This window comes from Panthera pardus, unplaced genomic scaffold (assembly GCF_024362965.1).
Source record: "Panthera pardus isolate Hobbes unplaced genomic scaffold, ASM2436296v1 HiC_scaffold_2, whole genome shotgun sequence".
NCBI classification, from domain to species: domain Eukaryota; kingdom Metazoa; phylum Chordata; class Mammalia; order Carnivora; family Felidae; genus Panthera; species Panthera pardus.
This window is the reverse complement of record NW_026526765.1, coordinates 66,699,518-66,713,311: the sequence shown is the minus strand read 5'-3', so window position 1 is coordinate 66,713,311 and position 13,794 is coordinate 66,699,518. Positions and strand designations below refer to the sequence as shown.

At 36.1% G+C, this 13,794-nt stretch overlaps 1 protein-coding gene across 1 annotated transcript in view; it reads left to right on the top strand.

Annotated features, from left to right (window-relative positions):
• DCP2 (decapping mRNA 2) overlaps nt 1-12,530 on the top strand; it is a 50,510-nt gene extending 37,980 nt beyond the window's left edge. The window contains exons 9-11 of the mRNA XM_019450492.2: nt 1,027-1,137; nt 2,537-2,588; nt 4,916-12,530. Of these exons, the coding sequence (XP_019306037.1) occupies nt 1,027-1,137; nt 2,537-2,588; nt 4,916-5,079 (327 nt within the window). The 3' untranslated portion in view covers nt 5,080-12,530. The remainder of the gene's footprint in view (nt 1-1,026; nt 1,138-2,536; nt 2,589-4,915) is intronic.
• The last annotated feature ends 1,264 nt before the right edge of the window (nt 12,531-13,794 follow it).

Sequence of the window (13,794 nt, the reverse complement as noted above, 5' to 3'; positions counted from 1 at the left end):
AGTCTTGGCTTTGTGAAGCACTGTCTTGTATAAGAAAATATTGATATGGTATGGTTCCCCAGTGTTTTAGGAAAATTTTGGGGGAGGACTTTGATAAATTCCTAATCAACCAGCTAAAAAAAAATCTTTTTTTTGAGCTTTTTTTTTTTTCTAGCGCAGGGCTCAGTCTCACATTTGTGAGATCATGACCTGAGCTGAAATCAGGAGTCTGATACTTAACCAACTGAGCTACCCAGGCACGCCACCAATCTTTATTTTGTATAAAAGAGATTATTAGTTTAAAAATGCTTTTTTGTTTATTAATAATTTAAAGCAGATTTTAGGTAATAGTTGATCACGTCTGCTACATATTTCTTGTCCTGAGAACTGTGGCCAGTGTACCTTAGCATTCCCCTCACAGGTGTTTTTTATTTTTTGTTTTTTTTTTAAGACAGAGATTGTCAGATTGGATTTAAATGTTTATTTCTGAGAGCGAGCCTGTGCGGGGGAGGGGCAGAGAAAGAGAGGGACAGAGGATCTAAAGCAGGCTCTGTGCCGACAGCAGTGATCCCGATGCAGAACTCAAACTCATGAACTGTGAGATCATGACCTGAGCTGAAGTCTGACACTCAACCAAGCCACGCAGGCATTCCTAGAGAGGCTTCTTTGACCGTTGCTTAAGGTTTTCAGACTTGTTCCTCTCCCCGCTCCCATTCTTTTTTTAACTCATGCATTGTAAACAAAATCTGTAGATAGAAATGGGATATGGCAAGATTGTTAGGGACCTTGTATTTGCCATTTCATACCTTTAGAGGAATCTTGGCTTTGTGAAGCACTGTCTCCTATAAGAAAATATTGATATGGTATGGTTCCCCAGTGTTTTAGGAAAATTTTGGGGGAGGACTTTGCTAAACTCTTAATCAACCAGCTAATTTTATATATATATATATATACATTTTTTTCCCACATATTCTTGGCGTTATATTCTTTTGTCTTATTACATTATACTGTAGATTTATATTTTATTTCTTCTTATTGGAAAAACAGAATCAAAGTATCAGGGGAAATGGCAGAAAACAGTATCAGGACTCACCTAATCAAAAGAAAAGAACAAATGGGGTCCACAGCCAGCCAGCCAAGCAGCAGAATCCCTTGATGGTAAGACTTATAGTTCTAATGCTAAGAAGGCAGTTCACCCTTTTTAGGAGGGGAGCAAGGGCATTGTCAAGGCACGTTGAATTAATATATTGACAGATTTTTGTGGGGTGAAATTGTGCATTATTTGCTCACTTAAAATATCTGGCTACTCTCAGTTACAGGTTTCTAACATTCAGTTGCACGTCTAATTTTTTATGTTGGTATTTAAATATTATTAGTACTATGAAAACAATGCATAGTCAACCCTGCTTTCTAGAAAGAGCAAGTCCTCATCTATTTTTCTGTCTGTATTTTTCTAAATAGAGCCTGTATTTTAATAAAGTTAATAGTTAAGAAGAATATCACTGTTTTTTTTTAAGTTAATAGAATTTAGAAAATTAAAAATAAAATGTAGCTGGTGCCATAGCCTTTAGACTAGGGCTAAAGACAAATAACTGACCATTTTGCTCCAGAAAGTAATTCATAATTAATGGGTCTCCTTGCTTATCCTTTCTGCAAGTCCTGGTATTTGTCTGTTGAATTTTCTTATAGTTTCATCTACTTTTCTTTTTTTAGTAAGTGGGTGAAAATAGTAGTTTTAAGGTTTTAGCAAAAAGTTTTTTACCTGAGTTCCTAGGTGCTGTTTACCTAACTTGTTTTGATTTCACAGGCAAAGACATGTTAAAGATCAGTTTACTTTTAGACTACTTGCCTTTTACTCTTATACTTTTTTCCTGTCTGATTGACACAGATGAAAAGAGAGCCATTTGTATATTGTTGAGTGTGCTGACAACACTTAAAAATAACCAGTTGGTATAACCTTCTAGAGAGTAGTCTGATTGTATGGCAAGGCGGAAGAGGTTCTTAAAGTGTTTCCCTAGAAGAAAATTTTAAAGAATGTTCATCCCATTTCTCTTTTTAATAATAAAAACTTGGAAATAGTCTATCCAAGAATATAATAATAAATGTAAATCCTAGAGCTCTGTAGTTGTTAAAGATAATGGTGTGGATTTCTATTTATTCAAAAAAGAATACATTCAGAGTATATTACATTTTAAAAGTAGGTTATAGAGTAGTCTTATTACTGAATAATTCCACTTAATTCGTAGTAATTATACATGGATTCACAGTATCTTCATAGAGAAAAAGCTAGAAAAATACACTGAAATGTTAAGAGTAATTCTCAGGGTTCAGAAAATTAATGAATAATTTTCTTTTTCCTGGTGTTTTTAAATTTTACATGTTATCAACTAAAAAAAGTTTTAGGCTTAAAATAAATAAAAATACAAGTACGAGACTAGGGATGGTGATTATATTCCTGGTTTAATTTTCTTCCTGATAAATTTGATAATACACCTCCTCATTTATATTAAGTGAAATGACTACGGAGGGTATGTTGTGTTTGTGTTTTTCTTAATAGAAATGTGAAAAAAAACTTCATCCACGAAAACTTCAGGATAATTTCGAAACAGGCAAGTCATTTTCTTTTTAAAATCTCTGGTGGGATTTGGTTTGGTTTTGACCTAACCTTGATTTTAGTCAAGAGTTAATGGACTATGATAGATGAATAGGAAGAATTGCACATGATCTGTAGAGAGTTCAAGTATGTGGTCACATTCTCTAAACAGGAAACTGACTAAACTGAACTTATTTAAATGATCAAGATGAAACGATTTTCCCTTTCAGTGTGCTATTTTTGTGTGTGAATGTCAAACTGTGCTATCCATGAATATTGTAAGTGTCCATGAATATTGTAAATATTGTAATATTTACTTACAATACTAGGGGGATAGAACCTAGTATTGTAGAAGTGAGGAGACTTCATTCTCATATATGTTAAGAGGAGCACTTATTTCGGAAGGAGAATATTTCCCACTTTTAGGAGGTAATGAGCAACTTTAAGGTGGTACCTGTGGATAGCATTTATTAAAGTAACATTTGCAACGTCTCGATTCTCAGTTGTAAAGAGTAGGTGTGTGATCTGATTTGGAAAGTAATGTTGATGAATGTAGAAAGCTCTTTGGTAATACTGATTTAATAGATTTGAAAGTGCAGTAGACTGTTTTTTGTTTTTGTTTTTGAGAGAGAGCATGCACATGTGAGTGAGCGGGGGATAGATAGAGGGAGAGAGAGAATCCCAAGCAGGCTCTGTGCTCAGTGCAGAGAGAGCCTGACATGGGGCTCGAGATCATGACCTGAGCTGAAATCAAGAGTTGGATGTTTAACCAACTGAGCCACCCAGGCAAGCTCCTCTACACTGTTTTTTCATATATCCTGTTTTGAATTATTTGAAATCTCTGTGCAATAGATGTGCATTTATTTATTATTTTTGAAAGAGAGAGAGCACACAAGCAGGGAGGGGCAGGGAGAGAGAGGGAGACATGGAATCGGAAGCAGGCTCCAGGTTCTGGGCTGTCAGCGCAGAACCCGATGAGGGGCTTGAACCCACAAACTGTGAGATCATGACCTCAGCCAAAACCAAGAGTCGGGACGCTCAACCGAGCTACCCAGGGGCCCCTATTCACCATTTCAATTTAAGGTTTTCATATAGAAAAGTCTAAGAAATAAGAACCATTATAGTCATATTTTTTTGTAATACTGTTTATGATTTGAGCAAGATAAACACTATTTTAAAAGGGATGCTTTAATCCTATTTTGGAAAGTTAAGGTTAACTGTGAAGTAATAGGAACTATCAGTAGTTTGGTATATATAAGTTGTGAGGGTAAAAGTACCCTTAGTAGGATTTTTCTGGCCATGTTGGGTGGTTGGGGACATGATAGACTGATAGTTTAATTGAGGTAAGTTCAGGAGTCAGTTACTTCACAAAATATTTAAAAAGCCTTATGTTCAGGAAGAAGGCATTAAAAGAAGGTATACTCTCATTTCATATACCCAGCTTAATTGGGTATGGTATTGATATATAAAATTTGAGTTGTTTTGAAAATGAAGTATAAAAGGATTTTTGTCTTGGGAAACCTCATTTGAGATTTTCTTAATCTTTCATGGTCAAGTGTCTGTTCTACCTTAAAAAAACAAAAAGTGAAACCCTGATAAGTTGGGAGTTTTCTTGTACCATGATTTTGAAAATTTGGATTTTTCTTTAGGTTAATGTGTTCCCTAAAGATTTGGTAAGCTCTGCTCTGCCTTTAATTTTCTTGAATTGGCCTCTATAAATCTTATATTAACATTTGTAATCTTTACAGTGCTTACATTTTGATCTATGTCAACAGGTTCCTTTTATGGTGGCACAAAAAACAAATATGGGAGGTAGATAAAAGTATGCCCATTATTGAAAGCATGTGAACATTAAGGGTCTTAAAAGCTGAGGGGCGCCTGGGTGGCTCAGTCAGTTAAGTGTCTGACTTTGGCTCAGGTCATGATCCTTGTGGTTTGTAGGTGTGAGCCCTGTGTCAGGCTCTATGCTGACAGCTCAGAGCCTGGAGCCTGCTTGGGATTCTGTGTCTCCCTATCTGCTCCTCCTCTGCTCATGCTGTCTCTCTTTTTCTCAAATATAAACAATAACAATAACAACAACAACAAAAAATGAATGCTTTAAAAATAAATAAAAGCTGAGATTCAGATTTTGAATGAATGTGTGCAAATAAACAATAATAGATTAGAAAATCAGCTGAGCCCCAGTTCAGGGAAAGGAAAGTATTTTGATGGTTCTGCTTATGTTAGATTTTGAGTGTGGGGACAAAAATATATACTGTATATGAATTCCTTTATAACAAAAGAAGGGAAGGACAGTATTTGAGTTCTTACTAAGTTACCGAGTGTATTTATTTTTTTAAACAGATGCTGTATGTGACTTGCCTTGCTCCGGTGAAGACCAGTTGCTAGAACATGCTGAGGGACAGTCTATGGCATGTAATGGTCATTGCAAGTTCCCCTTTTCATCCAGAGCCTTTTTGAGTTTTAAATTTGACCATAATGCTATAATGAAAATCTTGGACCTTTGATAGCAGCAGATGTGTTGTGGAAGTCCCAAGATCAGAGACCTGTTGCATTTGAGTGGGTGTCTCTTTGAGCCTTACCTTTCTCAGGTGTTTTAAAGAAATGCAGGGAGGCAATGATGTTTCTGAAGATATTGTTCTCTGTGCAGAAGAGAGAGTAGAAAGAAACATGAGTTTGCACTGTAAATGCAGTTATAACCTTTTATACAGATGTACCTTTTCAGTGTTTGGCCAACGAATTTAAGTTGCTTTTTATGAGAGCATTTTTTCTGTGTGATTGTGGTTTTTATTTCATGTTCTGGTCAAGAAAATAGTATTTGAATCATCATCATCAGGTAGCCAATATAATGGGAATGCTCCATCTATCCATGACAGTGATTGCAATAAGAGTTTCCTTATATTGACATTTTTAAAAGAAACTTAAAATTCACAAATACTAAATGCAAGAGCTGAAAATGTCACTGAAGTCAAGATTGCAGGTCATCGGCTTTGGTGGCATTTTGCGCATTTCTCTGCTTCTAACCACTTAGGTTCTCTAATCCTCCTCTGCTTGGAGATTTGTTGAAAGGTTATTTTTAGAGCCAGCATCTACTATGTAATGTTCATGTTAAAAACGAACTCTTAGCACTTCATTAAGGGACAAAGTCCTCAGCTTGGAGAGGGACTGAGTTGGTTGGGTGGGGAGTGGACTGGACTTGGCATTGAGAGCCTTGTGTAGTCAGTGATCAGTGAACCTGCTGGGGAGCAGGGAATCCAGGGCCTGGCAACTTCTTTGGTCTTGTCTTCACTGTCCTGCCATCAGTCCTTTAGTATTGTACAATGGTTTTGTTCCTGTGAAAATTTATTTTCTGTTGTAGCTGTGTAAATATGAATGGAATACTGACATTATTAAGTTTTACATTGCATCTCGGTATTGATCTCTGGAAACTGATGTATTAGGTTCCAATTTTCAGTAGTAACAGAAACTGACATGCTTTTATGGGCATGCTGAAGCCTCTGGACGAAGGAGCACGAAGGGAAGGGGCATATGGTTCAGGCAAGTACAAGTTAAAGCATTTCAATAGGGGAGGATCAGAACGTGAAGGTAGCATATACAGAACTCATTCCTGGCACTAGATTTTGCTCCTTCAGGATTCTTAAATCTAAATAAGGGTGGCAGTGCCCATTTTAAGAAGGATTTCAGCTCTAATTGAGGACAATCACCAGGGCTTTAAAGGGGTTTAGTGTTTGGGCTGCCTCTGACCTCACTGAAGGTATTTCTTTTGAGGGGTGGTGTGTGAGCATATGTGTGCGTGTGCATCTGTCATGTGGGTTTTAAAAATCTTTTTTTACATGTGGTATCCACAAAATATATCTCTGCTTGTAAATTTTATTATAGAAATCTTTATTCTGTATAGATAGCCTATTTAATAGGGATTCTATATAACCCAGTGGGACTTTCAGAAGAAGTACTATTGTAAGGAATTCACTTGGTATTTCTTTGCTTTAGCTTTTAAATGGCTTGATTTTAAAGGAGAAATTCTATTTATTAATAAAAGTGTCACCCTCTTGGTGCTAAGCAGGAGAATTCACAATTACAGCAGTGTGTTTAAAATTAGGTTTTTCATAATCCTGCATCTTTTAATGTGATAAACTTGTGAATCCTTCTGTGACCTTTTTAAAATGCATTATATGACTGCTTTTGGAAGCTCTTACTGTTCTTTCCAGAAATACAGCTGCTTTGCTTGGGTCTCCTTGAGCCATATTTATAGTTGGTCCCAGCATTCCAGATTTCTGTTAAATTGTTAGGCGAGTAAAAACTTAGTTTGCCTCGCAGGTAAATCATTTTCACTCACTTACTGTCATCTGGAAACCATAAAATTTCAGTGATTGTGTGTGTGTGTGTCGTTGTTGTTAATTTTTTTCTATTTTAGTCAGTTTTTCTGGTGCCTAGAGTTGGGTTTTTCAGCTCTAAATATGAAAGCAAAAGAGATTAGAGTTAGTTACCAGAAGTATGTCCTCTAAAGGTGTGGTGAGCCTTTTTAAGAACCAACAGATTCTCTCTTGTCAATTACAGCAGTTTAACAATAGTTAAATGTTATTGCTGTTGTGCTGCTTCATTTAATGCACTGTGGAACAGAATAAGGGTATTGTTGGGATGGGATTTTGGTAACTTGAGGCTTTTAGCTGTGTTGACAGTTTGAGATAAAAAAGACGTGAGTTAAAGTTTATGTGTGTGATATGACTTAACTATGCAGAAAATATATAAGTTGGGTGTACCTGTTTTATGTACATCTGCTATACTTACTCCCTTGAACCTGTGTATTTCTCAGTGTTCAGGTTACCTTGAGAAAGGCCATGCTTAGCACAGAACTGGATTTCTCCTCTGAGAAATTATAGCATGGTTTGAAGGATTCAAGTGATAAAGCAGTGTGCTGAATATGCAATAATTTACTTCTGTGTGCTGCATTTTAAGAAGCTAGATGAGAAGAATAGTTGTGTTGGCTTCATTATGTTTTATGTCTTTGAGAGAAAAATAGGTCTTTGAGTCCACTTTTTAAATGTTCTTATGTTCCAACCTTACATGTTCCAAGGTTCAGTGCACTGTGAATCTTTTTTTTTTTTTAATTTTGTAGGTGCTTTTATGTATAACTGTAATGATTTGTAGGATGTTAAGTGAAGTTTTTTGTTATCCAAAAGGTGGGGGTATAATTTACATGCTTTCACAAGCTTTTTGTTAAGAAAGAGCAAATGAATGGTTTTAGGATTTCAACCAGTGACACTCTCCTGAGACAGAAATTGAATGAAACCCTTAGCATGGGTAAAATTTGAAGAGGTTTGAAACTTAAGTTGGATTTTCATGTTAATATATAAAAACAAGTCTCCTGTGCTGTCAAAGGATTTGTGGTCACTGCTTGCTGCTTTGAGCTTTGGATATCCTTATTTTTCTATTAAATATCAATTAGTAAGTGCAGATAATGAAGATGTATAGCAAAATACAGCAAAAGTAATTATATGCTGTAAGATTGGGTATTTTGTCTTTTAAGGCTTTAGTAGTTTTGTGTAATGTCAAATAAAAAAATTCAAATCTAAGTGAATGGCATCCTTCCATAGGAATTAAATTTAAATTTTATTACAAAACTCAACATATTACGGTGGTCATTAGAAAAATTCAGGTCTAAGTGCATGTATGCATTAAAAACATTTCATTACCTAATTCCCTTCCCCCCTCCTTTGGTTTCCAACAGGAGTTAACTTGAACAGTCAGGAGCAAAGTCGATATAAAAATTAGACTGCCAAATTACTTTTCTTACTATGATAATATATTGTGGCTTTTTATCTTTATTTTTGTACCAGTACTTCTCTCTGCCTGTTCAGAGATTGTGTTTTGATTGACATCTATTGTGTCTCTGTATTCTCTGAGGCAGTGTTTTCTTTGCATATTAATCATAGTTACAAGGTCAAATTCATTAACATGTTTCTGATTGAAGAAAGGTGTTACTTAGTGATTTTGACTTGGATTATATTCTGGCCTGGGGAAGGGGCTCATATGTATTGTTTTAACTTCAGATTAATGATAAGCAAGACTTATTTTGTCTGAAGATGTCAATATCCTTTTCCTTTAAGTACCTATCTCTGGGTAAACAAGTGTTAGTAAAAGTACAGTTTTGTTAAACCTTGTTTTTGATAGTTGGATAAAGCCTGGCTAGTTCCTCATTTTATGTTCTGTCCTAAGCCTTTAAAGTGCATTTGTATAGTTGCCGAAAACTCTAAAAATGAGATTATGATGGGCTTTCTCAGCAGCTTTTTCTACCTAGAATTGAGTTGCTCTTGAAGTTTATACTCCTGTGTCATAAAGATGGCAGATTGCAAATAGGCAGTAAAGGCTCTTTCCCGTGCTTGCAAAATAGAGTTCTGGATTGCAGTTTCAAGATCCAGTATAGAGAATTATTACAGAACAAAAGTGCTCTGAGGGGAAGATAGCTGTAGTTGTTGGGCAAAGAGTGGAAGGAAGAAATTTTAGAAGATAAATCAAATCTTGAGTGCTGTCTGTTGTATTAGGCTAGAAACATGATCATTGCCTAGGCCAAGCAGTGTCTAATATATATGGCCATTACCAGGTGTTTCCTAGCTCTGGGTAAAGTTATTTTTTTACGGTTGCCAAGCAATCCAGTAAATCTTAAGTAATTTTTCTCACTTCAGAGACCAGTATTTGAGAGTGCAGTCCTTCCTGTGCTGATAATTTACAACTCCAGCTGCACTGAAGTGCTCTACTTTCTTACAGGAATGTGACTCAGCACTGACAGCCACGGTCAGGCATGTGTCATAGTCACTTCATATGGTAGCTATACATTTGTCCTGAATGGTGATCCATTCCTTTCCATCTAGTTTTCTTGTGACAAACCACATTACTATTGAAACAGTAGTCTAAAGCTAAGGAAAAGAATGAAGCTACCTCTCATACGTGGGAGTGGACTTGGAAGGCTGGCTGCCACCAGCTTAGTTGCTCAGACTTTAAAGTACAAAGAAATGTAAATAAAAAGCTATGGTAAAATATGGAAGTTTTATTTTGAGAGATGTTTATAATTGAATCTTTACTCTGGGTCTCCAGATTAATGAAACCACAGGTAATGAGATTCCATTTGTCTTGTGTCTTCTGTGGTTAGCAGAGGGGATGGTCTAGCTCTAGTAGCAGCGTGAAAGCACAATCTGAAAATAACCGTGACAAGAGTGCTTGCATTAGCTGTGTCATATTGGCCAAGGGTGCTTGGGAGAAAGGGATTGGATGCAGAAATCCGTTGAAGTCAGTTGCCTTGGTTTGTGACTTCGTCCCATATCAGCCCTCCTCTTAGTAGACTTCTTTTATCCAATGGAAGAATAAGGCCCTGAACGTATATATATATGTGCTGCTTTTTTTTGGTGGGAGGGCTCTTGCAGGGGTTTGGGTGTTGTTTTGGTTCTTGGCTTCTATCTGTCGAATGCCATTTGAAGACTGGTTGTTTCTTAATTCTGTTTCTTGGTGTGACTGGCCAGGAAGAGGCCATAAGAGTCTCCACCCCACCCCACCTCTCCTTTTTTATCTCATCCCTTCTATAGAAAAATAGTTTGTGCTACATCCATATGGTGGTAAATCTGCCACAGTGGGAATTACATGCAGTGATCATAATCTTGCTTGCCTTCTACAGATGATCTCACTTGACCCTTGGGCTGTAAGCAGACAGGCAGGCTATGGACACCTGTGCTGTTTTGGGTCTCAATGCATTTAGCTTGTCTATTGGATTTGGGAACAAAGAAAACTTCTGTGTGGTTCTAGGGTAAAATGGGCAGCGTTCTGCTAGTCTTTAGTCTTGAGTGGTCTTTAGTTCACAGTCTTAGGTTGTGGACTTGCGGAGGTAGAATGTAATATTTTAATTTAAGCTGCTTTTAATTTGTTGACTGAGGTTCTAAAACAGTCTATAGCTACTACAGTTGAAACATTTTGGGCACAAATCTACCATTGTTAGTCATTTCTCAAGCTTTAAGAAATTAGTTCTTTGTAAAATACCTTGGCTGAATATTCTTTTGTGATATTTTAAGATCAACTACGGATGACAACAAATGAAAGCAAAGGTTTTCAACAGAATGCAGTTTAGCAAGGTAGTAACTATCCCTCAGTCGTTCGGTTAGGTGTTAATACTTTTTGCAGTGAAGGAGTAGCAGTGGACTTACACTCTTCATGTCCTGTATATATCATGTGCACTGATAGAGAAGCACAAAAGGTGTATCTACGAGAGTTTCTCTGTGCGTTTCACTACTGTCCTAGGGCACTGCTGTCTCTGTTCAATTTAGGTTTGTGTTTGGATGTTGTACGAGTACCGTTTAATTTCAAATATAAGTGTCCAAAGAATGGAGTCTTTAATTTTGCTTATTTGCTCATATTTCACTTCAAAGTTAGGACAGGAGACAACTGATTTTCCATTTTCTTACAAACTTTTTTTCAGTAACAGGGAAGGAAAATAAAACCCTGAACTATTTTGTATATATATATTTGTGTATATTAAATACACACATAGTATATATATATATACACACACACATATTTTCTTATGATTGTGTTTGAAATGCATTAGCTTAATACCTTATAAAAAATCGTCTTTGGTAAGTATTGACACAATTCAGATTATAAGTTTTACCTGTTGGCTTTAATGAAAACTTAAAACAATCTTATTTCAGAATAAAATAATCAAATGGAATTGTAGTTCATGGATTAACTAAGGTGAGATATTCTTATATATGAGATTGTCTTTCATCTAATCAAAATAAGGATACGCAGTTTAGTTTGGATGGGAAAGGGGATAAGAATTTTTTTTTTTTTTTTTAACCCTGCTATTTCCAAAACAAGGGTTTGAAGTGTCTTTTATGCTGTGGAGACTAGGTAATGTTCATGGAAGATGTGTAGTCTTAAAACCGTTTTCTTGGAAGTAGGTTTTAGTGTATACAAGGTGAAGCTATTTATGCTGAGTCATGTTAAATTTTATGTGGGACCTATAAAAGCTGGCAGAAAACAATTGAAGTGGTCTCACTAAATAGGATATTAAGAGAACTGGACTTTAGAATAAATGTGATAACTAGGTTTGTAAATTATTCAGTAATCATTTGTCTTATATGGAATGATTTAACATTTAATTTTTGCCTTAATTATCACAGCATTTTATTACTTTACCTTCTAGGGCATTTTAATGTTTGGAAAAAGACCTTCAGTAAACCATTGGAGTAATTCTATTTATGGTAGTAATGAAGTTCCTGGTGCTTGATTTGGTTGTCAAACAATTTGAAACACCTGTGGGGTTTACCTCGTTCTACAAATTGAGACCTTTAGAGTGGATTTGTGTTTCTGGATTTATTATATTCTGGCTAAACAGTAGCTTGGTCTCTTTCCCTCTGTGTTAATGAAGGATGAGGACTGATTTTCACTTAATTTGGGTGTGGCTATTATAAATTAAGAATTTCCAATGAGTTTAAATGTTTGCCGGTAAAGTCTACTAGAAATGCCAGCTGCACTCTCCACTGAGAAAATGAACAAAGACCTGTCTTAACAGTTACTCTTTTTTGAAAGCTTTTTGATGTAAATAACATCAGTTTAGAAATTAAAAACCTTTTATTATACAGAATACAATTTGGATGAAGGGAAGTTTCCTTTGTATTTTAAAACATTTTTATGGTTGATTGTTCAAATATTGGCTTTCTGTAAAAATATTATCGTGTTACATTTAGACTGTTTGTAGTGCAATATCAATAAATTTTGCTGCTCCAGCAGTTTTAATTACTACCTTAACCTGGTTTCTGCTACTGTTACTTGTTATATTTTGGTTGTGTCTCTTTGGACCGATTAAAAATGACAAGTATGAGATAAAGACCTGCTTATATGATGAGAAGAAATCTTAAAAGGTAGAATGTGTCTGCAAAAGTGAAAATAAAGAACTGGTATGTATTCTCCATCTCAACAGTTTGGTTATTGCTTTAAAGCAGAATTACAGTTACATACATACAATCCCTTATATTTCTTCTAGAACCAGGCTTTCCAGATAGAATGCTTGACAATCCTTGGATCTTCAGAAAAATCTATTCTTCTCTGCTAGAGACCTCAGCTATATGATAATTTTTATTTAAAATTTTAAGAGGGGGCCCAAGCTTTCATACTGAGAGCTGACCACACACTTGCAGGAAGAGTGTTTCTCTAACAGACGTGTTGCCATCCTTTCTTGTATTTGTGTGTGACTTCCTTGCTCTTCCAGTTCTTTTTATTTTTTTAATGTTTTATTTATTCTTGAGAGAGCATGAGCGAGGGAGGGGCAGAGAGAGAGAGAGGGACACATAATCTGAAGCAGATTCCAGGCTCTGAGCTGTCAACACAGAGCCCGACGTGGGGCTTGAACCCACAAGCCATGAGATCATGACCTGAGCCGAAGTTGGTCGCTCAACCAACTGAGCCACCTAGGCGCCCCCTCCAGTTCTTAATTATATTCCATTTCCCTGATTTTTCGTTAGATAACTTCCCATTCATTCCAAGTTTTAAAAGGCAGCTAAATAGAAATTGGCGATAAATGGGGTTTCTTTGGCTGTTTTGACCTAATATACTATTTTCTAGTCCCCACCTCTGACCCGGGCTTTCGATTTAATGTGAAGCATCACAGGTTTGATATTTACATGTTAAACAGTATTGCAGGAGGGGCACTTGGGTGGCTCAGTCGGTTAAGTGTTCGACTCTTGGTTTCAGCTCAGGTCATGATCTCGGGGTTGCTAGTTAGTTTGAGCCCCATGTGGGGGCTCTGCACTGACGGTGCCGCAAAGCCTGTTTGGAATTCTCTCCCTCTCGCAAAATAAACTTAAAAAAAAATTAAACAGTATTGCAGAAGGACAGCCTTACCCTTTAATGAACACAGTTAAAGTACATCATGGAATTAGAAATATTTATTCAGAATATAAGAATGTTTGTAAAATATTATAAATGTCTCTGTATAAATAAATGGAGTTTTTTTTTTAAATTCTATATCAAATAACACAAAGTAGCTATTTTACAGCAGCTAAAACTAAAGGCATCTGGAAACATTTAAAGCATACAAGAATCTAAAAAATTACAAGGTATAGTACAGTGTTAAGTGGCAACTTTAAAATGAGACTCTCAGTACAAACAGTAGAACAATACTGACAAATGCAAACTTAGTCACATGTGCTTTAATAACTGACAGTACATTCAAGCAG